Here is a 25,157-nt window from a genome sequence, read left to right on the forward strand (position 1 = left end):
GATTTTAACAAACTTAAATCTGCACTAAGCCACGAAGCTTTCATGTAAAGGTAAACTTTTCTGGCCCTGTTCATGTGAAGATCTTTAAAAACTAGTTCTCATTTTGGTGTCGAAAATTTTTGTTGCAAAATTGTGATTTACTGTTTCAATGACAGAAATAAATTAGGTTTATAGACTTGTTATTAATATTTGTAAGAAAACCTATCTAAAGGCTCTGAATGAAGTAAAATTTCTTGTACAAAAATAGATTTCTATATAATTAAGGGATACTATATGATACATCTAGAAGATACAAGAGGCCCATGGGCCACATTGCCCACCTGAATCACCTTGGCCCTTCCGTTGTTCAGCTGTTATGATTTTAAAGATTTTTTTTATCAATCTTTATTCTCATGAAAAATGTTGACCCCATATTATGGCCCCAAAGGATCACATCATAACTGAAAAAGTCAGTGTATCAAACATGCAATGCACATGCATGCATGTTCAGAAAAAACTGACATTCCGTCTGTACATCTACAGATGCTATACTATCACCCTATAAAAGGTTTCATCTTAATCCCTAGGGTAGTTTCTGACGGACAGACAGATGACAGACAACAGGCGATCAGAAAAGCTAAGCTCAGGTGAGCTAAAAACCTGTGACTTTCACTTCCAATGCTGGGTGCCTGATGAAAGAACATCTTGGGGTTGATGGGACTTATATCTCATATTTGCAAACCAAGCTCCCTAATTAATGTGCTACCATGACAACCAAGACAGAGTGTGGTATGGGTATTATTAAAGATGGGCAGTGATCAAATGAGAAGCTCTGCAATACATATATATCATTACTACAGTCACTTGATTCGAAGAGTCAGATCACGTTGAGTTGACAGGCACAGATCATCAGATCACACGCGATGCGAAGCGTATAGTTTGATCTGATGATGCGCGCCTGTCAACAAGACGTGATCCAACTCTTCGGATCAAGTTACTGTAGTAATGATAAATTTATTATATACCCCCTTATGCATTTTAAATCCACATTTATAAGATAATAAATGTAATCCAAATTATGAAAAATATAGACATACAGTGAAATTATATTTTGTGTACGCAGTTTTGTTTGTGACGCGGTCAATATTTTCCACATAAAATGTTGCGGTGATGCATTGTGACGTTATCAGTTTCTGAGGATACTGATACGGAATCAGAAAAGCAGTGTGGTGATCAGGAAAACCGGATCACACTCTGTGAAATCCACAGTATCAAAAAACGATATATTGATGGGTATATAATAAATACCAGTACAGTGTATGCAAGTTGCATACAAAATTAAGGCATCGGGCATATGGACATAAAATATGAATGTATCAGATCTACAATCAAAGATCTCATCCATTACAACATACAACATACATCAGTTTCACTGCTTTATTCCATTCAATGAGTATCACTGTAATTACACAATTACAAGTCATGTTTTAATTACAACTCGTGTTTTGGCATGTCAGTTTTGATATTCCCAAGCTGAGCACTGTTACATAGGACTAACAGTGGAGGGAAAAAAGATTTTAAAAATACAAAAAATTGCACTTTGCCCCTCATTTGACATCAGGTCATATACCAGCATAACCCTTAGTCGTGGTATCACTATGGAGACACTGACAGTTCTATTTCTAGATAAGTCCACCGGCCTGCATGGCTTTGATGGAACGCAGAGCTTTTTTGGCGGCAGCACTTTTGGCAATTCTGTAGTTTCTGCCCACCCCAGTAAACACACCTTTAGTCACCACATTGACGCTCACTCTTATTTTGCCTTCTAAAGTTCTTTCTGGTTTTCTGTAATAAGATTAATAAAGATGAATAATTTTTTTTGGTCTTTTTCACAATATGAAAGTAGAATTTGATCCAATTTATTCCATTAATAGTACTCTACTAGTCCTGTACATGTTTAATAACAATTATCAAATGCAAATAACTACGTATTTACACAATCTAATTAAAATCAGATCCTAAGATACGCTCATAGTCGCTACAATAGGATCTGACATAATCCCATAGGAGGTCACATCCGCATGACCTTTCGCTTGGAATATTCATGAGAACTATTAGCCAGTCAGATTGTGCCACACAGACATTGATGGCTATTTAGGCGGTTCCAGGCAATTCGTAAACAAGTTGTAGTAATCTCTTCCCCACAAAGTTTACTCCACACTATAAAATTGTATCTTCTCACATAAAGAACTTTAAAACTTTTGCAATAATGCCTTATCTACTCCATTCATACAAACAACAAAAGGTAAGATATCAAATACACCCAAATAAAATTAATTGTGAGTTGCAATTTATGTATGGGTAGGGACGGGTATGATTTGGATGGTTTTCTTAATTAACACGAGGAATATAATGCCAGTCGACGTAAATGGTGCATTGTGACATCACATCAAGCTGCGATGTGTTTTCTTTCAAACCAAACAATTGCAGCCATTTTCTTTGAATTATGAACACCAATGACTTCATAGGCAACACTCTGATTGGCTAACATAAAGTTCACATGAACATGACCCCTAGTTGAGTTATGTCAGATCTTCTTACTCAGAGTATACGACACAGACCTAAGTCTGATTTTAATTAGATTGGTATTTACATAATCACCCCAAAAAAAAATTAAATTCCTGATGTTATAAATATTCTGCGACTTTCAAAGCTTTTGCTGGACATTTTGCTCTTTTGAAACCTACTCAAACTTGGCTGTCTCTGGCTCCATCTCCAGCAGTTCGCGTACCGGAGACTTTGGGATACTCTTCAGGTATTTGTCTGAGAAAGAGAAAGAAATAAATGAACAGTTTGAAACTGCATATAAATTTCAGTATCTTGAAGGTTTTATAACGTGTTCTAAATTTCAAACAACAATAATCACTCAATTGTATCACATTAATTAGAGATATGAAATCGTATGACACTTGCCAATCTGGGGCTTCATTATACGATAGTAAACTTTCCACACAGTGTCCAGGGACATTCCACTGTCCAGATAGATGGCTCCAGCTAATGACTCGAAAATATCCCCCAGAGCTTTTGGCACCTCCAGTTCCACATGCTCTTCATCCTCTCCCTCTCCCTGCAAGTTTTAATCATTTAAAAGGTGCTTCAGTATTCTATCCACTACTAACATACTGCATTTGTTAGCTTCAGTAGTGAAAGAAATAAAGATCTCCTTTAAAGAAACACACAACACTGCAAGCATGTTACTGAAAGACAATTTGTTTTACAAACCTCATCATCACTGAGATCAATTTCATCTTCACGTTCTTTTTGCCTTGCCACAAATTTTTCGATGACCCCAAACAAAGGAGGAGAAATGGCCTTAAAATACTTGTGGAAGTCCCACTTCACAGCCAGGGCAGCGAAAATGTTATTGTTGACCAGTGCTGACCTCAGGTCAGTGAGCACACCTGGCGAGTATTTGCAGGAGTCTTCATAAAGATGACGGGTAATGACATAATCCAAAATGGCATCTCCAAGAAACTCCAATCTGACAAACATTAAACTTTCAATAACTGTCCAAACAACTAACTGGAAGGTTGAACAATGACTGTAGAATGCAGAAGGCAGACCAAAGTCCAATATCATTTGAGCCGTTCCTAGCAAAAAGGGCCCTTAAGTATATTAATGCTAAAGCGTGAACTATAGAGAACATCCCTCAAAATATTAGAGCAATATTGTTGGATAAGATAAGGGCCTTTTTTGCTAGGAACGGCTCATTTCTATTTATGAATCCTGAACAAAACTGCTTTGACATACAGTAAATAAGTATAGACAACATCATAGGCACAGAAAGTCACATCTATCAACATAGGCCTAACTTTTGCAGCCCTTCACCGGCAGTGGTGACGTCTCCATATGAGTGAAATATTCACGTGAGGGACGTTAAACAATATTCAATCAATCAACCCGAAAGAGTTAGACTACATCAAAGGGGAGGCGAATTTCATTTATATGTGGTAACTTTCACAGGGGCCATTTTTAATTATTATAATAACAAGAGGCCCATGGGCCACATCGCTCACCTGAGTCACCTTGGTCCATATCAGAAGATTTTCCATATCTATTTGTATGTAAAACCGTAGTCCCTATTATGGCCCCAAACCTTCCCCTGGAGGCCATGGTTTTTGCAAACTTGAATCTACACTATGTCAGAAAGCTTTCATGTAAATGTGAACTTCTTTAGCTCAATGGTTCTTGAGAAGAAGATTTTTAAAGATTTTCCCTATATATTTGTATGTAAAACTTTGATCCCCTATTGTGGCCCCATCCTACCCCAGGGGGCCATGATTTTAACAAACCTGAATCAGCACTATATCAGAAAGCTTTCATATAAATCTCAGCTTTTCTGGCTTAGTGGTTCTGGGAAGAAGATTTTTAAAGATTTTTCCTATATATTTGTATGTAAAACTTTGATGCCCCCCTTGAGGCCCCATCCCATCCCCGGGGTCCATGATTTTAACAAACTTGAATCTGCACTATATAAAAAAAACAAAAAAACAAACAAACAAAAAAACAAAAAAAAACTTTGACCCCCTATTGTGGCCCCATCCGATCCCCGGGGGCCATGATTTTAACAATTTAGAATCTGTACTATATCAGGAAGCTTTCATATAAATCTCAGCTTTTCTGGCTCAGTGGTTCTTGGGAAGAAGATTTTTAAAGATTTTCCCTATATATTTGTATGTAAAACTTTGACCCCCTATTGTGGTCCCATCCGACCCCCGGGGGCCATGATTTTAACAATTTAGAATCTGTACTATATCAGGAAGTTTTCATATAAATCTCAGCTTTTCTGGCTCAGTGGTTCTTGGGAAGAAGATTTTTAAAGATTTTTCCTATATATTTGTATGTAAAACTTTGATCCCCTATTGTGGCCCCATCCGACCCCTGGGGGCCATGATTTTGACAATTTAGAATCTGTACTATATCAGGAAGTTTTCATATAAATCTCAGCTTTTCTGGCTCAGTGGTTCTTGGGAAGAAGATTTTTAAAGATTTTCCCTATATATTTGTATGTAAAACCTTGATCCCCTATTGTGGTCCCATCTGACCCCCGGGGGCCATGATTTTAACAATTTAGAATCTGCACTACCTAATAAAGCTTATCTATAAATTTCATCTGTTCTGGCCCAGTGGTTCTTGAGAAGAAGATTTTTTAATGACCCTACCCTATTTTTACCTTTTCTTGATTATCTCCCCTTGGAAGGTGGCCTGGCCCTTTATTTTCACAATTTAGAATTCCCTTTACCTAAGGATGTTTTGTGCCAACTTTGGTTGAAATTGGCCCAGTGGTTGTTGAGAAGAAGTTGAAAATGTGAAAAGTTTACAGATGGACGGACGCCGGAATATGGGTGATCAGAAAATCTCACTTGAGCTTTCAGCTCAGGTGAGCTAAAAACATCATTAATGCATACACCAAGGTAAAATGTACTCCAGACAGTAGGAAAAGTAATAAAAGAGCAAATTACTGTTATAATGAAATTGCTTCGATTGTTTATACTGTGTATATACATGTACTTGCATAAAAGTTTACCCACACATAAGTCGGTGACCCTTTTTTCAAAGAACATTTAAAAAAAAAAAAATTAATTTGACACTTACCCTTTTATAAGTCAGACTGAATTTTTTATCAGATTGTCCATCAACTTACTACCTATTAGCAAGAGTTGTGTTTCTTTGTTGTACATATATTTTCTGAACATTGATCTTGGCCTGAAGGTTATAAAACTTTTACCAAACTCATACTTAAACTCAGCCATGTTTGTTTTGATTACAACTCTGAACAAGCTTCGAAACATACTCAAAAAATCTAAAGCATTTGAGTATGAGAATAATCTTATAAAGTTTTATAACCTTCACATTTGAGTACGAGTACGATTTAGTGCACAGAGTTTGAGTATGCAAACGTGCTCAAAAAAGTTTTATAACCTGCAGGCCTGGTCTCTTTTACTGATAACCTGCAGGCCTGATCACTATTACTGACAAGAGGCCCATGGGCCACATCGCTCACCTGAGTCACCTTGGCCCATATCTGAAGACTTTCCATATATATTTGCATGTAAAACCTTAGTCCCTATTATGGCCCAAACTACTACCCTTTGCAAACTTGAATCTACACTACGTCAGAAAGCTTTCATGTAAATGTCAACTTCTTTGGCCCAATGGTTCTTGAGAAGAAGATTTTTAAAGCTTTTTCCTATATTTGTATGTAAAACTTTGACACCCCCCCCACTTGTGGCCCCATCCTACCCCCTGGGGGCCATGATTTGAACAAACTTGAATCTACACTATGTCAGAAAGTTTTCTTGTAAATATCAGCTTTTCTGACTCAGTGGTTATTGAGAAATAGATTTAAACTATATATTTGTATGTAAAACTTTGATCCCCCTTGTGGCCCCATCCTACCCTCGGGGGCCATGATTTGAACAAACTTGAATCTGCACTATGTCAGAAAGTTTTCATGTAAAAATCAGCTTTTCTGGCTCAGTGGTTCTTGAGAAGAAGATTTTTCCTATATATTTGTATGTAAAACTTTGATCCCCTATTGTGGCCCCATCCGACCCCCAGAGCCCATGATTTGAACAAACTTGAATCTGCATTATGTCAGGAAGCTTTCATGTAAATCTCAGCTTTTCTGGGCTAATGGTTCTTGAGAAGAAGATTTTTAGTTTTTTCCCTATATATTTATGTGTAAAACTTTGATCCCCCCTTGGGGCCCCATCCTACCCTCGGGGGCCATGATTTGAACAAACTTGAATCTGCACTATGTCAGAAAGTTTTCATGTAAAAATCAGCTTTTCTGGCTCAGTGGTTCTTGAGAAGAAGATTTTTAAAGATTTTTCCTAGTATATATTTGTATGTACAACTTTGATCCCCTATTGTGGCCCCATCCAACCCCAGGGGCCCATGATTTGAACAAACTTGAATCTGCATTACGTCAGGAAGCTTTCATGTAAATCTCAGCTTTTCTGGCTTAGTGGTTCTTGAGAAGAAGATTTTTAAAGTTTTTCCCTATATATTTGTATGTAAAATTTTGATCCCCCCTTGTGGCCCCATCCTACCACCGGGGGCAATGATTTGAACAAACTTGAATCTGCAATATGTCAGGAAGCTTTCAGGTAAATTTCAGCTCTTCTGGCCCAGTGGTTCTTGAGAAGAAGATTTTTAAATGACCCCACCCTATTTTTGTGATTATCTCCCCTTTGAAAGGGACATGGCCCTTCATTTGAACAAACTTAAAAGCCCTTCACCCAAGGATGCTTTTGGCCATGTTTGGATGAAATTGGCCCAGTGGTTCTGGAGAAGAAGTCGAAAATGTGAAAAGTTTAACAGACGGACAGACAGACGACGGACAAAAAGCGATCAGAAAAGCTCACTTGAGCTTTCAGCTCAGGTGAGCTAATAACCTGCAGGCCTGGTCTCGATTACCGATAACCTGCCGGCCTGGTCTCTATTACTGATAACCTGCAGGTCTGACCTCTATTACTGATAACCTGCAGGTCTGACCTCTATTACTGATAACCTGCAGGTCTGACCTCTATTACTGATAACCTGCAGGTCTGATCTCTATTACTGATAACCTGCAGGTCTGACCTCTATTACTGATAACCTGCAGGTCTGACCTCTATTACTGATAACCTGCAGGTCTGACCTCTATTACTGATAACCTGCAGGCCTGGTCTCTATTACTGATAACCTCATGTTGAATACTCTAAGTAAGAAAATAATTTTCTTAAGGTTATACTTTAGTTTTGGTCTTTTTGGTAGGGTGATTGAAACTGTAATTGCATCACATAAAACCTGGATATTTTAGAGAAAAATTTAATTATGAGATGCTCAATTCCCAAGCTATCTGTACCCAGAGTCCTGGCCAAGCCATCCTTCTAGTAAAGTGTGGTCAAATAATTGGATGATTTTAAATTACAAACTGGTTCTTCATAAAATGTTTGCATTAAAATGCAGTATATTGACTTTATCTTTTAAATAATGAATTAAATACGTTTTCATTAACAGCAGCACTGTATTCACAGTGGTAAGTACTCAGTTATTTCTAAAACTATCACCCTTGTTCAATTGCTTCTGATTAAACATTCAAATGCAGCAAGTTGTGTGGTAAGAAAAACTTTCCAGCAGTTGTATGTGTGCTTAAGTCAGACATAAACTGCAGAGTAAAAATTTCACACACCCCCCCCCCTCCCCCGACTTACATGCGAGTCTACACGGTACATGTGAGTGATCATTCTGTATGGTAATATGAACTACATGTATAATGAGAGCGTACACACCTTTGGTAGCAGTCTGTAACTAAGTGTATAATGAGAGCGTACACACCTTTGGTAGCAGTCTGTAACTACGTGTATAATGAGAGCGTACACACCTTTGGTAGCAGTCTGTAACTACATGTATAATGAGAACGTACACACCTTTGGTAACAGTCTGTAACTAAGTGTATAATGAGAGCGTACACACCTTTGGTAACAGTCTGTAACTAAGTGTATAATGAGAGCGTACACACCTTTGGTAGCAGTCTGTAACTACATGTATAATGAGAGCGTACACACCTTTGGTAACAGTCTGTAACTAAGTGTATAATGAGAGCGTACACACCTTTGGTAACAGTCTGTAACTACCTGTATAATGAGAGCGTACACACCTTTGGTAACAGTCTGTAACAGTGTTGTAGTGATACGAGGCGTGTGTAAAGGCTTGCAGAAGGTAAGATTTGTCCTTAAATTCATAGCCTATCTTCTGCTCCAAGGTACTGTATCCCTCCAGCAGACGACACAGAATTCTGTCATAACCAGGAACATGTGCAAGTATTGGAGATTCTGGGCATTGTAGACTCAGCAGCTCAGTCTATTCAGCAAACACATTAATCTTATTCAGCAGACACATTAATCTTATTCAGCAGACACATTAATCTTATTCAGTGAACACATTAATCTTATTCAGAGAACAAATTAATCTTATTCAGAAAACAAATTAATCTAATTCAGCAATCAAATTAATCTTATTCAGTGAACACATTAATCTTATTCAGCAAACACATTAATCTTATTCAGTGAACACATTTATCTTATTCAGCAATCAAATTAATCTTATATATATTCAGTGAACACATTAATCTTATTCAGCAAACACATTAATCTTATTCAGAGAACACATTAATCTAATTCAGCAATCAAATTAATCTTATTCAGTGAACACATTAATCTTATTCAGTGAACACATTTATCTTATTCAGCAATCAAATTAATCTTATATATATTCAGTGAACACATTAATCTTATTCAGCAAACACATTAATCTTATTCAGAGAACACATTAATCTAATTCAGCAATCAAATTAATCTTATTCAGTGAACACATTAATCTTATTCAGTGAACACATTTATCTTATTCAGCAATCAAATTAATCTTATATATATTCAGTGAACACATTAATCTTATTCAGCAAACACATTAATCTTATTCAGAGAACACATTAATCTAATTCAGCAATCAAATTAATCTTATTCAGTGAACACATTAATCTTATTCAGTGAACACATTAATCTTATTCAGTGAACACATTTATCTTATTCAGTAATCAAATTAATCTTATATATATTCAGTGAACACATTAATCTTATTCAGCAAACACATTAATCTTATTCAGAGAACACATTAATCTAATTCAGCAATCAAATTAATCTTATTCAGTGAACACATTTATCTTATTCAGCAATCAAATTAATCTTATATATATTCAGTGAACACATTAATCTTATTCAGCAAACACATTAATCTTATATCCATGAAGGTAGTGATAAACAAGTCAATGTTACAGGGGTTTAAAAAGTCTCATTTAAAGTCGGCATTTCGCAAATTCTATGGTCGCTATAATGATCTAGTTTGCCAATACAACCTACCACTGGGTCAAATGCTGTCTGATGTGTTTCATACCAGTACAGAACTATTATTTTCACACCAGTGGATGTTACCAGCATATTTTAATTTACTTACATTTTCATTTCTTCCTTTTTTGACCTGTGGCAGAACTTTAAGGCCCAACCAATGCATGAATTTCAGAGCAGCTTTCTTTCCACACGAGGTAAGATAACAGCCGATGAGAGATTCCACACAGTCTGCTATGCTCTTGTCGGGAATACTATGCAGAGTCTGCAAGTTGTAAGGGATCACGACTTGGTCCTTCTCCTCTTGTCTGACTCTCTCAGGCAAAGTCTCCAGCTCCTCTAACTGCTCCTCAAAATCCTCATGGTCTTCATTGGAATTTTGGACTTCAAGTCTCCTGCCATTTAAGGAACACCCTCTTCCTTCACCTGTGTCACTACTGGGATCATCAGTTGCATCAACAATTTTTGGAATCCAGTTCAAACTGGCATTTTCCTGACAAAATGCATCAAAAATACTGGCCTCTTTCACCTTCTCAAGCTGACCTAGATTGTTTCTTATCAGAAGAACTTTTGGAACTGGTCCTTTCCTTTTTTCATCATTGATGATGTAGCCTGGAGGTAACCAATTTTCATAGGGTTCAAACTTTGTGGATATCATGCATTCCGCAAATCCTTTCCTTTTACCGAGTCTGTACAAGTTACAGTTGCTGACCTGTTTACTTCTCAAGTAACTCAGCTTCCCTTCATGAATCCCAGGATAGGTACAGTACAGGTACACAGTAATAGCATACTTCAGAAAAGAATCTCCAATGGTTTCCAGCCTTTCCAAGCTGAAGAAATCGTTGGCATTGGACATGGTTAGAGCTTGCAAAATGGTACAAGGACTTGGCCCAACAAATGTACTCAAGTCCACTTCTTGGTCAAGAGATATGGACAGTTCTGGAAATTTGACATCCTCTTTGGTATCTTCAATCTTGGATGAATGACCACACTGCTTTTCTTGAAGTTTAAAAACACCTACATCTGGAAAATCAGTGAAAATGGGTTCATAATTTTGGTTGTTCTTTGATGGACTGTTTGTGACATGGGTATTCATCTCATTTAATTCTGCAGTCATTTTCATCTCATTTAATTCTGCAGTCATTTCATTCAGAGATTTCTCTGATATAACATGAACTTTATCCAACTTTTTGCTGATACTTTGGTCCTGCAAAGTTTCAACCCATTCATCATCATGTTTTAGAAATCCATTTTTGCCACATTTGGAATGATCAGACTTATTGCTTTGAATATCACAGACATTATTAGCTGCCTTGTCATTTTGGAATGCCACACTGATATTCTGCTCTCTATCACAGCTAGCTTTCTTTGTATCACATGCATCCTCTTCAGAGGTAAAACTGTTATTATCACAACTAATATGACTAGCTCTTCCTGAATCACAACCATTTATTGATTTATTTATGGATTCGTCATGTTCCTCATTGTCATTCATGAGATTGGCACTACCACCATTTTCCTCTTCTATTTTTGGATCAAATCCAAAATCCAATGGTTGAAATCGAAAACCCTCTTCCAACTTAACTAGCCCTATACCAGTTCCCCCTGCAATTTTCAAACGAATTTCATCTGCCACAAGCAAGTAGTTCAATCTATACAAAATGGTTGGTAAGCAGACAGCTTTCCTCCATAGTGAGGCAGGAAAGACATGAATCTCACAAAGTTCGGGGACAAGAATCTGTTTTTGCTGAAGGTTCTCCCTCCTTGCTTTTTTTGTTTCTGCACTGCTTGTTGGCAGGGCCACTCCTTTCTGATTCATGTATCTAGGAGTCAACAGATTCAATCTGGCAGAAGTATGGTCCACATCCAGTAGTGGTTGGTCTTGGTTGGTAATGGTGAGACCATACTTGGTTGTGTAATAGGCACAGAATGTCTTATATAACTCTGGAGAAGGAAATGGCGAGGAGGGATTAAGATCAGACCTGATTTCTGCCACGTAAAAATGCTGTGGTTGGTCAACATTGCGATAGGATGGCATCACTACTGCATCCTCATACTCCTCTTTTAAAAAGACAAACTCTTCTCTTTTGGAGTCATATATATTTCTCCGGATGTGTGATTTGGAATCTTCCACTTTTTTTATGAAGCCCCAGTCAAGGATCACATTGCCTTCACCATCTACAAGCAGCAGATAATATTTAGCAATAAACTCTATTTTTAAACCTTTCCTACAGGACTTATTTGCATTTACTTCTGCTGAGAAACTATCTATTATCTCAAAGAAAAAGAAACCAGAATACCTTTATTAAGTGGAACAATTAAGTATCCCAGTTCACTCTTTTCTGAACAAAACTCCATGGGGTCTTTCTCCAAACGGAGGACATTAGTGAACGTGAACCTGTGAAACTCCCTCAATCTCCTCAGTTCCTCTGAGGAAAGAGAAACGTTGCAGTTGAGAAGGTCAATGGAGGCATTTACCTCCCCTGATCTTGTATACACTGGGAATGTTGGCACCTTCCAAAAGAAACAATTTCTTTCAAACATATAGTATGTTGATATACTAGCAGTATTGCACATTATGAAAAGTGTATTAGTATCTATCATACATAAGTATTTTTATCTGCACATCTGACCATAATTTTAAACAAAAAAATTCATAAACTCATTCATTTTGGAGTAACAGGGATCAACATTAACAGTTATCCTATTGCCCAGGGCAAATGAAAACCCAGTTTGAACAAATGAAACTCGATACCCACTTTTCTGATCAGGCAAGTGATTATTTCAGTAGAATATGTGATTTTTTTTTTAATTGTTAAGCTTCATAAATATAGAATATCACGAAATGAAGTGTGATTCCATCTTTCCCGTTTTCTTTATGGAATCATCAAATTTTTTAACTAGTGAAAGTCCATTGTCATACCACGTTTTATTGAATCAGTAAGTCATTCCAAATAAAAAAACAAGCACCGCGGTGGTCTAGAGGTATAGCATTTGCCCCACATACAGAAGGTCGGGGTTCGAATCCAGGCTGAGACAGACCTAAATCATTAAAACAGATAGTGCCAGTTCCATCGCAAAATGCCCTTCATCAGGTATGAATGTCACAGGTCCTCAGAGATGACCTTAAAAACGGATGTCCCGTGTCACAGTAGGTGTATCATGTTAAAGAACCCTCACTGCTCAATGGCCGTAAACGCCAAGCATAGGCCTAAATTTGAAGCCCTTCACCGGTCTTGGTGAAGTCTCCATATGAGTGAAGAAAAAAGGGACGTTAATTCACAGTTGTAACCTCTTACATTTGGTAGGGTAAATAAGGAAATTCACCAACTGACCTTTATCTGACCCCGCAAAGAAATATAATTAAAATGACTGGCTGATAGGTGTATTAGAGTTTAAAATTTTCGGACAGCAAAGTTTTTCATTAGAACAAGTGAAAGTTTGAGTTTACTTGCCCAAAGGGCAAGCAAGATACTTGAATGAAGGAGAGATTTTACTTTCACATTTTATCACTTTTCCTACAGTCAGTGTGTATGACATGTGTTTATTGTACAATGTGTACCTGAGGAATCGGTTTGGAGGTAAGAATTCCAAATCCTCTTAAAGTGTCCTCCGGGGCACAGATCTTTCGACCCCTTGTGTTCTGTTCATCTGAGATGGCTTTGCTCAACTGAAGTGTTACATTGTACAACATGCACTCCTCTGTTGTGGGATGGCTTTGTAATAATGAGCCAGCTAGCTGTGAAAAACAATGAACACTTTCAATACTGCATAAACAAAAAAAAACAAAAAAAATTTAAATAAAAATTATTTTTACAAAATCTGCAGTTCCTTACAAAAGAAAATTTACCCGTTATGAGATTCAGTACATACTACCAGTCTTACCTTTTTGAAATAGTATTGCTTTCGTTTGGTGGTGCCTGGTCTTCCCTCTCCACTGAAATCTTCACCATCTTCCATCTCTAATAAGTCCTCTTCTTCTTCCTCCTCCTCCATGCTGAAGACTTCCTTCCCAACAGGATTAAGCTGATCATCTAGTTCTCCTTCAGTAAAGGAGAAAAAACATTCATGACTGTAATGTGTGGAATGCAAGGTTTAAAATTTCTCCAAGATCTTTTTACATGCAAGTTAAAGGGGCATTAGCTGTGAAAGTGATGGCAACAATATTTTCTCAAAATCGCTCAGTTGCATAGGAATATATGTTGATGACTAATAAAAACATTTATTTTGTACAAAAACAAGAGCAACCTACTAACACAACGTTAGATAACTGCTTTTAGTGTAAAGAAATATATAAGGAAGAGTCATTGTCTTGCAAGACAATAATTATTTAATCACCAAAATTACACATGCATGTCCCTGCATTGAGGTTAAACAGTGTTTGAAATAATTAGTGGTGTTATTACTGAAATATATTATATTGAGCAATTTTCATTGAATTCAGTTTTTTGTTTGCAAAGTGACAGCTAATGCCCCTTTAAAGTGTCATTCATATTTCCTAACGTATGTTCATTTACAACAGGCTTTACCTGCTTTGTGTAAGCATTCACATAATTTAAGAGCTACAGCTTTCTTGGCAAGATTCTTTGTTGGCATTGGTTCTCCCTGTATAGAAAAGTATTAAAAAGTATGGTAAATGAAGACAGCACTAATCAGAATACTACAACAATACATTGTACAAAGACAGTCTTCTTATTTTCATTTTTTATGTTTTGGTACCTGAACAGGATGCTTGTAAGGGGAGTTAATAGGCAGACTCAGTGTGGCAACATACAGCTTCCCCTCCTCACTGCAAGTCTCCTGCATTGTACACTTCGGGGTCAGGTGGGTAAAGGCATCACTGGGTAACTTTGCACAGTATCTGTGAGTCAGAGCAAAATTAAACTGCATGCACTACAACAAATTGCAGAATAACAGAATTCTGTACCTTCCAGATTTTCATTACAAGAAGACTTTTACTGCAAATTTTATTCGTGGTAAAATAGAAGTTTGCCATTTTTCCTCACTTTTATAAACATTTATAGAATTAGTTTATATTTGATATTTTCCATCATAAAATCTTGACAATTAGAACCTGTTCACAAAGGCGATAGCTGTGTTCATGGTGACACAGATCTGAGGATTGCCTGCGTTTGGAAGATATGACGGTAGAACTGATGATCCATTCTCATAAAGACAGTCTTCCACATCCGATTCTTCATCATCAATCTTCTTTCCTATCAATACCTAATGAATACAAAATACATGTGCCTTTAAAGTACTTGAACGTCCCAAGCCCTTAAGGATGGGTGAGGGGCGAGGGGTGGGGTAGTAGGCACTTACACTTTCTATTCCCTTGAACACACTGTAATCCTTCATGAAGGTATCCTTCTTGTTTTCTTCTACCAGAATTAAATATTCAGAATCCCTTGCCCTGGCTCGTCCCTAAAACAAAACAAATATTACTATGTGTTATGTTTAAGCAAATGGAAATTTAAGGTGTATCATATTTAAAAAGTGTGTATTAAAATACTAGTGTATATAATAGCACTTTTTTGAAGTTAAAGTGCTGTATACTTATTAATTAATTAGGTAACTAATTAGATAGGTGGAGCATGTTCTAGTATTCCTACCTTGGACTGGCTGTATGACTTGTAACTTCGAGGAGGATCAAACTTGACAATTAGATTACATTTGGGAACATCTATTCCATCCTCCAAAACAGTGGTTGAAATTAACAAATTCAGATCTTGCAGTCTGAATTTCCTCAAAACATCCTCTTGCTTCTTCCAGACTCCTTTCTTAGATTTTCTATCTTTCAATCCTTGTCCAGTTAAATGCTGACTTTTCACGAAACAGAGATTTTCATCCCATGAACACACTTCTTCCAAAAACTTGTTAATAGCCAAGGCAACATAACGGTGATCTACAAATATAATACCACAAAGGTATTTTTCGTTGTCCAAGTTCAAGGGATCTAAAGGTTTTATTTGGTTCTCATTTTCTGGTTCCTTTTTCACAGCTATGTGGAGAATGTTGCCTTTGTATGATCTGTCTGTTTCCTCATCTGAAATGATCTCAGAGTCATCTGACATTTCTGATTCCTCCTCCTCGCTGTCCCCATTCTGACCCTCCTCATCCCCCTCCATGTCCCCCCCACTGCTGACTATCATAAAATCATAGTCAGGCTTGTATTTACGCAAGTGGTTCACCAGTTGATACACCCTGGGTGTAGAATACTGTAGCAATTCTTCTACATCATAATTTGGTGTAAAATTTTGTTCGAACAATGTGGTCACTATTCTTAAATGTGTTAAACAATATTTCAGAAATTTTTTGTGTATTGACACCATCTCGTGCTTATCCACTTTTTCTATCTGATTGATGAACATATTTGCAATGCATGATGCACACCATGGACCTAATGTGTACAGAATGTGAAGACATTCTGTAAAGACAAAAATGGGAATTTCTTTTGGGTCACGATTATCATCTTCTTCATCTTCCATATTGCAGTCTCTCAGAAATTCCAGAGCACTGCTCAAAACATCGTCTAGCAATGTCAAAGTACCAGTCATATCCTCATAGTTGTCACAGTAGGTTAAGTATTCCTTTGGACGGATCCCGTACCTCTCTGCGATAACCAGAGTGGCAGTCTCTGCCTTGGCGTGATAATGATCTTCCAGTGATGTAATGATACTGCCCAGTTCCTCTGGATCCTGACATTTTTGACTAATAAATGAAGATGTCAGTCCAAGGATCCTACATGAATGATCTTTTGGAACTCCGCTGTGGATGATTTTCATGATGCTTTGGTATGGGTGGTCTTGCTGCAGAACAAGGTGACAGTTTTCAAGTATGACTAGACTAATTTGACCTGGAAGCAGAATATTTTTCAGCAGCAAGTCACTGAACACAGATGGTTTTGTCACCAATATTTGATGGTCATTGAGCAATGTTTTTGAGTCTGATTCCTCTTCTAATGCCTCTGGCAATGAAATAACGTTAAGATCACTGTGATGCTTGATGACTTGACACATTTCTTGAATCCTGTCATCTGCAATAAAAATAGGTATTCAAAAACACACAATAGTATTATCACTGATATAAGCAAATGCTACTATATGTACAGTGCTCCCTCGATATATTGCCCCTCATTATAATGTACAGTGCTCCCTCGATATATTGACCCTCATTATAATGTACAGTGCTCCCTCGATATATTGCCCCTCATTATAATGTACAGTGCTCCCTCGATATATTGACCCTCATTATAATGTACAGTGCTCCCTCGATATATTGACCCTCATTATAATGCCACCCCCACTTACTGCCTGAAAATCCCAAGAACAGATTTCCTCCCATGTTAACAACTCCGTTATAATGCCAACCCTGCATAATGACATACGCTACGGATTTTCACAAACAAATGGTCAAATTTTATTGGGTTTACCCTTGATAATAATGCCAATTACCTATCACCCATCAGTAATCATACCTGTACTTTGATTGCGGTGCAGTGAAGTGTGACAGTCTGGACAAGGTATTTAGGTTAATTACTAATAATTGCTGAATTAAACTCAATATAATCCAAATAACTTTATGGTATTAAATTTCGTTTGACTGCTCAGTGAATTGTTCGTAATGGTGAATTCGTTACCTTGTCACCCCCGCTTTATTGCCCAAATTTGTCTTGAACAAAAGTTGGCAATATACCGAGGAAGCACTGTACATGTATTCATATTCCATTGATAAGAATAATTGAAATAAAATAGTTCCTTGAATTTTTCACTTAGTATATGCTATCGGTATGTCATTTACTTAATGTTTCAAATGAAACTATTGCTTTGGGCTTATTGTAAAAAGCTGACCATGGACTTTGGAGAGTTGGAGAGGGTGGAGTCAGTCAAAATTCAATCACAATTTTAACCCTCCTAATGTCACTGTAAAAGTACGGGTTACCTCCCATTGTATTTTAACGCACCGTGTAGCAAGAACAACAACTCTGCATAAATGAAATATTTTTCATTGAAGAAAGTAGCCTATTGCGTGCTTTTGAAATGTATTTATTAACAAAACAATACATACGGTTTTCATGAAGTATTAAGTAAATTTGGTCACTCATTTGAAATCTTGCTTAATTGACTAAAGTACATACAAAAATAATTTTAAACCCCCTTCCATTGGATATCCTTCCAATTTGCAGTCGTGTAGTTTTTAGATGCTCTGTAGCATATTTCAGCACACACACACATACACGCATGTATTCATGGTGTTTTTATTTTTTTCTGAAGTCTCACACAGTACGACTATTAAAATACATCATATCTGTTACAAACAAGAGGCCCATGTGCCACATTGCTCACCTGAATCTTCTTGGCCCTTCCGTTGTTCAACTGTTGTGATTCTAAAGATTTTTCATCAATCTTTATTCCTAGGATATTTTTTGACCCTATATTGTGGCCCTATCCTAGCCCCAAAAGAATCACATCATAACTGAAAATGAATTCATATAATAAAGAGTTCCCTCAACATGATCTTGCTGTTCTGGATAAAACCAAGGTCACAAGGTCATAGATCATGGTATAATATGAAAGACCTAGCCATAAGAAATCTGACTGAATAATGTTGAACATCCCTCACGAGAATTTTTCACTCATATGGAGAGGTCATAAGAAATCTGTATACAAAACATGAAAGCTATATTTTAGATATTGAATAGGTAAGATTTTTATTAAAAGCAAGTCAAACTTCAAGGTCAAGATCACAAGGTCAAAAACGAAAGTATAACAAGGTCTTGTCATAAAGAATCTATAAACAAAATATCAAAGCCCATCTTAAATAGTTCAAGAAATATTGAATAGGTGAGTTTTTTAAAAGGCCAAACTCCAAGGTAAAAAGATCAAACAACATTGTGTCACAAGGTCTTGTCATAAAGAACATATCTTAAAAATATGAAAGCCCTACCTTAAATAGTTCCGGATATATTGAATAGGTTCTTAAGTATATAGGTTCTTAACAGTAGGTTAAACTCAAAGTTCAAGGTCACAAGGTCAAAGGACATATGAAATGAAAGCACTTGCTATAAGAAATTTATATGCATGATATGAAAGATCTACCTTGAATAGTTCATGATATATTGTATAGGTGACTTTTTAGAGTAGGTCAAACTTCCAGATCAAGGTCACAAAATCACACACCATTGCTTCAAATGAAAGGTCTTACTGTAAAGAATGTATTTACAAAATATGAAAGCCCTAGCTTAAAAAGTTATTGCACAAACTTGGATCTACTCTATGTCAGGAAGTATTCATGCAAAGTTGAACTTTTCTAGCCCCATGGTTCTTGAGAAGATTTTTAAAGTTTCCCCTACATACTCGCAAGTAAAACTTTGATGACATATTGTGGTCCCACCCTACCCCAGGGGGCCATGATTTTAACAAACTTGAATTTGTACTATGTCAGGAAGCTTCCCTGTTTATTTGAACTTTTTTGACTCAGTGGTTCTCGAGAAGATTTTAAAAGATTTCCCCTACATATTCGCATGTAAAAATCTGATCCCCTATTGTGGCCCCATCCTACCTCCATGGGCCATGATTTTAACAAACTTGAATCTGCACTATGTCAGGAAGCTTTCATATCAACAGCTTTTCTAGCACAGTGGTTTTTGAGATTTTTTAATTGACCCCACCCTATTTTTGTGATTATCTCCCCTTTGAAATGGACATGGCCCTTCATTTGAACTATCTTGAATCCCCTTTGCCCAAAGATGCTTTGTAAAAAGTTTGATTGAAATTGGCCCAGTGGTTATATAGAAGAAGATGAAAATGTGAAAAGTTTACGGACAGACAGACAACGACAGACAAAATGTGATCAGAAAAGCTCACTTGAGCCTTTGGTTAAAAGGGGGAATCCTTTACAGTTTATGAACATAACCGCTATGAAAACTAATGATTCAAGAGTAAATTAATTTTACTATAAGACTCCACCCCTACAAAACTAAGTGGAGCAAACATTGTCTGTGACTAAATTTTTACAGCATCTCTATACTGTAACTGAAGTCCACGGTGAGCCTTTTACCAGTGTTTTAGTACTATTTTTTCTATGATCCTGACTTTCAGTACTTTGATTTCTATGATCTTTTTGTGTACCTGAGCTCAGACAGACTACACTTCTCTTCCCTTCATTTTGTAGCTGCTTCCTGAGCTCTGTGGAGAACTCCTTCAGCAGCATCACAGATAGAAAGGTATTTCCTCCACTCGATCCTAAACACACAATGGTATTCTTCTGTAAGGCTGCATCAAGAAGTTCCACCTACAATTTAATACTTTATTGTGACAGGCTTTCTAATTCATATGCATTATAAAAAATACTACTTATTATTATGAATATATGTTAACAAACTTTTACCAATATACACTTGCGCTCTTTTTCTAAGATTATTCTCTTTATCTAATGATCATGCTGATACCTGATATGTCCTCGGGGTGAAAGTATGAGAAGGAATGTCTTCATTTCGCAGATGGCGCGGTAACCTTTTAGCGGTTCCACTTTCTGTTCTAACCATCTGAAAGATAGAAAATTCACACTGTAAGCCAATTCAGCATTTATAATTCATAATCCTGGGCCTATGCCTAATAATGGATTAAGTAGGAGCATCTTATCTGTCTACATGTTGCAAAGAATTTAAGATAGTCCTAATTTCTTTCACAATAGCAATGCTCATGCTGCAAAATATGCCCATCGAAGTACTCAGTAAATCAATATCATTTTATCCATAAACACCGACAGACAGTACTTTACACTTGAATGATTATAACCATTTATGAATCCATCTAATACAATTCCGTGGCGATTGACCCGCGTCAGGTATTGTACATTTTTTATGGAGTATTGCGGTATTCATTGGGGTTTGTGGCGATTCCTATTCCCTGAAAATTTACGATAATTTGAATATTTTTTGAGTCAATTGCATATTTTTTGGTATTTTCCTGTAAATAAATGATGTGACTCTGTCTAAAGGTGTATTTGGTGTTGACTTTTATGCATAGAATTCATTGAATAGGCATTTATTAGAGTTTTGTTTGGTTTCTGATGTTAAGAAACTGCATCAGGAAATGTTACATTCAGAGATTCCAACATTTTCCCTATGTTTTCCAATCTTTACATCATGTTTAAGTATAAAAGAGGGGTATGCTGAGACACTCGCTTTCTTCTGCTCTGGATTTACTTTGAGAAGGTGTGCTTTGGGGATATAGGCTTGGGAGTTTTTGAACTTTTGGATTAGTTTGAGGATTTTATTAGGAATTTTGAGGTTTTAGAGCTTTTGGATTAGTTTGAGGATTTTATTAGGAATTTTGGATTAGTTTGAGGATTTTACTAGGAATTTTGGATTAGATTGAGGATTTTACTAGGAATTTTGGATTTTATTAGGAATTTTGGTCATATTCCACAATTGCTTACTAAGGAAATAAACTTTTGTTGGAAACTTTAATATCTTACAGTTTACTGTTAAATCTTGGAATTTTTTTCAATTTGATCAGAAATTGAGCCTGGTGTGCCTTGCAATTATTACTTTAGTTAAGGCCACAATTTTTTTATTTCTTGGTTTACGGATCTGCCGACCCTAATTTCTGGGGAATCGGAAAAAAAAATAAAATGCAAAATTGCTACTTTTTTTTAATTCCGCCGATTCTATCCAAAATGTCAAACCGAAAATAAAAATAAAATGCATTTTCAATTTTACGAATAGAAAATCGTGAAACGCAAACCTATTGATTTGTATGTGGTAATCACTATTTGTTTTGCGAAATATCTTTATTCCGTATTTTTAAAAACCATTTTAATAGATATGGCCACGCACGTTGACAGTAACGATACCTATATCGTTCTTGTTGACGAAACAGATGCCAGATGGCATTTCGTCACGAAAGAAAAAATGAATTGATAGAAATAAATATTTCTCATATAATTGGCGGTATTCTTACTGCTAACATAACACGAAATGCAGTGCTATTTGGGTGTCTAAAGATGAGAGGAAGGTACAGTTGTTAGCGACTTTACTAGATAGGATGTTCTATCGTTAAAGTGATAATGCCCTACGGACCCGGTTTGAGTGTGGTGAGGGCCTGTACCGAGACATAGTTAGATTATTCTAACTAGTGACTTTATACCACAGCAGTACATGTCATAATAAATGTATTCAATTCAATTATTTATTGATTCACCAAGCATGTTGGCATACAATCATGTTACATAATATGAGATATATAATGACAATAAACTAATTACTAACAGTTCGTTTACATATATGTAAATACAAGTATATATATTTGATATGTACCTGTGATATTAGACTATATGCAATTTAGTATTGCATATTACATAAATTAAATGTAGTTATAGCACTCTACTTTTGGTGCACAATTCAAAACATTCATGTAAAAATTCACAAAACCTTCTAGCATGAACTACATTGATAGGGTTGCATAGTGCTTTACAATGGTTTTCCTTTGATATATCATCGTCTGAATTGTAGATGTTCAAAGGGTAATATTTCTTTCTTATATCTTTATGTATTTGAATACATGTACGTGCATATCTGCTGTCAAAAATCCTAACAGTGTGAGAAATTATTAGATGCTTTTGATATTATAATGAACGCCTGTAAAAATTTGACCAGATAAAACTCAGAAAGGTATGCATATTTCTCGTAAATTAGTATACCTTGTATAGTGGTGGAAAGAATTTGAGTATCAAATAAAAATGAAAAACAACAAACATTTCTTTCAAAAAGGTGGTAGCATGATAATTCCATGGGCATGTCTATGTGGGGAAAATGGGGTTAAAAATTATTTCATGGGGGTATAAACATTCTGAAATTAAAAATGGAATTACTACATACAATTGTAATAGTGCTTATATTAATTTTTTTTCTTTATGTTTACAATTTGTAAATTGTAAAATCTTTATTGAGCATATAAAGCAAAATTACTGAACTAAAATCTTTATTGAGCATATACAGCAAAATTACTGAACAACATTATATAAATACTGGATATTTTACAACATCAAAGAGATATGACCTTGTACATTCTCGGCTTATGTTCTACCAAAGTGTAACATACACATGTAATAGTTGTACTGTATAACATGCAGGATGGCCCAATGCAATACAACTTTTGCCAGAGTAAATACTGGACTTGTTAGCATCCAGCATGTTTTACAGCACATTTCTGTAAAAATAAAACAAACAAAATGCATGCATGGGAGTTGCTTTTTTTCTTGAAAGATATTCAATTTAAAAATAAAGTGCAAAACTTATTTACAAAATCTTTTACCATGGTGGGTAGAAGTTTTGAAAATGCCGACTAGAAATATTTCTTAGTTGCCATTTAGCGACCTGTTAGCAAATGTGACTTGGAGCGCTGTAAATAAAATGTTGAAAAAATATTGTTTTTAAATTATTTTCAATAAAGACGCCAAAACACCTGTTGATGGTAATGTTTACTCTCTCGCTAAAGAGGGATAATCGCGTTTTTGCGAGAATATCTCGCTATAGGGGAAGTCGCTAATCTAAGGAATATTGGTATTGAAAACTGAATGTGAAAACAAGGACAATTCAGACAATTATTTCGATAAGATTTGTGCATTTGTGCAGTACAAAAGTCCCAAAACAGCACCAGACACTGATCCAGTACGAAATAAATGGATTAACCAAGTTTTGTCATCATTTCATCTACAGGCTACAGCTTCATAAATCAAACCATTGCTACATTTAAGTTCTGAAAATTCAAATGTTAATATATCTGATAAACAGAAGTACAATAATGAATATATAAACTGGTTGGGAACACTTCCCCTATAGCGAGATATTCTTGCTAAAACGCAATTATTCCTCTTTAGGGAAAGAGTAAACATTACCATCAACAGGTATTTTGGCATCTATATTGAAAATAATGGCAAATCCCGTGCAACGCTGAGTAAGTGCAACACACAGTCAACATGATGCGAATTGTTTCTTTGAAATTGACAACATAATCAAGAAATTGCATATCAAAGTTGCTGCGCAAGAGGGAAGCAGTCTGAAATCCAAAACACATCGTGAGTGTTTTTGTTTTAATTAATATATTTGCAGAAGTATCAGACATTTTAGCACTTAAATTTTTCTTCTTTTTACGTGAAACACAAAGAGATGTTCTCCACGGGTGTTTTTCTCAGTTGTACGGGATATATTCTCTCTCGCTAGAGAGGGATAATCGCATCTTAGTGAGAATATCTCGCACTAGGAGAAGTGTTCCCAACCTGATAAACAGGGTATGATATAGCCTAAATGATTGAGATAATCATAATAATTCTATTCATTATATACCCATCAATGTATTGTTCTCTGATACTGTGGATTTCACAGCATGTGATCCGGTTTTCCGGATCACCACACTGTGGTTTTCTGATTCCGTATCAGTATCCTCTGAAACTGATGCCGTCACAATGACGTCACAATGCATCAACGCAACGTTATTTGTGGAAAATGTTGACCGCGTCACAACCGAAACTGCGTACACAAAACATAATTTCATGGTATGTCTGTGTTTTTGATAGTTTGGATTACATTTATTATCTTAGAAATGTGGATTTAAAATGCAGAAGGGGGTATATAATGAATTTATCATTACTACAGTAACTTGATCCGAAGAGTTAGATCACGTCTCGTTGACAGACGCGGATCATCAGATCAAACTCGACGCATCGCGTCTCGTGTGATCTGATGATCCGCGCCTGTCAACTCGACGTGATCCGACTCTTCGGATCAAGTTACTGTAGTAATAATATATATATCTAGTTTAGCTGCAATAATGTAGCCCTCTCCGATTGGGGGGGGGGGGGGGGGAGAGAAAGAGAGAGAGAGAGAGAGAGAGAGAGAGAGAGAAACGTCAGAATAAAAATAATCCGATAGGTGCTATTGAAGAAAAGGAAATTCGAGTTAAAATTTAAAACTCACTTCCTTTACAAATTGCATAGGCCTATATCCTACAGAACAATCGCATTGTTTGAAACGTTGAAAACATCTACATATATATACCTCGACAGACTAAAGCTTTCCACTGTGCAAAAAAAAAAAAGTATTCAGCTAGCATTCACATCATCATGATCACCATGTTGAATGTTCTTCATTGTTCGCTTCCTGAGCGACGTATAAGACAGACATTTTCATTTGATACTTTGCTTGTTCCAACCAATCAAAATATC

At 36.3% G+C, this 25,157-nt stretch overlaps 1 protein-coding gene across 2 annotated transcripts; it reads right to left on the minus strand.

Annotated features, from left to right (window-relative positions):
* Positions 1–1,402: 1,402 nt before the first annotated feature.
* Positions 1,403–25,146, minus strand: LOC125649770 (endoribonuclease Dicer-like). Of its 2 annotated transcripts, XM_056139273.1 has the most exons (17): positions 24,991–25,146; positions 20,380–20,475; positions 20,060–20,222; positions 15,542–16,965; positions 15,252–15,353; positions 15,004–15,155; positions 14,649–14,790; positions 14,459–14,534; positions 13,815–13,972; positions 13,492–13,668; positions 12,230–12,443; positions 10,039–12,107; positions 8,687–8,889; positions 3,262–3,520; positions 2,953–3,106; positions 2,727–2,802; positions 1,403–1,824 (listed from the first exon to the last, which is right to left on the minus strand). In XM_056139273.1, exons 2-17 carry the CDS (start codon positions 20,473–20,475, stop codon positions 1,662–1,664), a joined length of 5,628 nt encoding a protein of 1,875 aa, XP_055995248.1. In that variant the 5' UTR covers positions 24,991–25,146; the 3' UTR covers positions 1,403–1,661. The 2 variants fall into 2 exon arrangements, with proteins under 2 accessions (XP_055995248.1, XP_055995249.1); XM_056139274.1 differs by lacking the exons at positions 20,060–20,222; positions 20,380–20,475; positions 24,991–25,146 and adding an exon at positions 19,028–19,049.
* Positions 25,147–25,157: the final 11 nt, after the last annotated feature.

The sequence above is a fragment of the Ostrea edulis genome, chromosome 5, assembly GCF_947568905.1.
Source record: "Ostrea edulis chromosome 5, xbOstEdul1.1, whole genome shotgun sequence".
Taxonomy (NCBI): domain Eukaryota; kingdom Metazoa; phylum Mollusca; class Bivalvia; order Ostreida; family Ostreidae; genus Ostrea; species Ostrea edulis.

What these genes read in the sequence shown, in the direction of transcription:
- LOC125649770 (XM_056139273.1), bottom strand. Translation starts at nt 20,475, where the DNA reads ATGGTTAGAACAGAAAGTGGAACCGCTAAAAGGTTACCGCGCCATCTG. An exon ending in TCACCCCGAGGACATATCAG is followed by an intron (nt 20,223 to 20,379) that starts GTATCAGCATGA and finishes ATTAAATTGTAG; the next exon opens with GTGGAACTTCTTGATGCAGC. An exon ending in AAAAAGGAAGAAATGAAAAT is followed by an intron (nt 8,890 to 10,038) that starts GTAAGTAAATTA and finishes TTTGCTGAATAG; the next exon opens with ACTGAGCTGCTGAGTCTACA.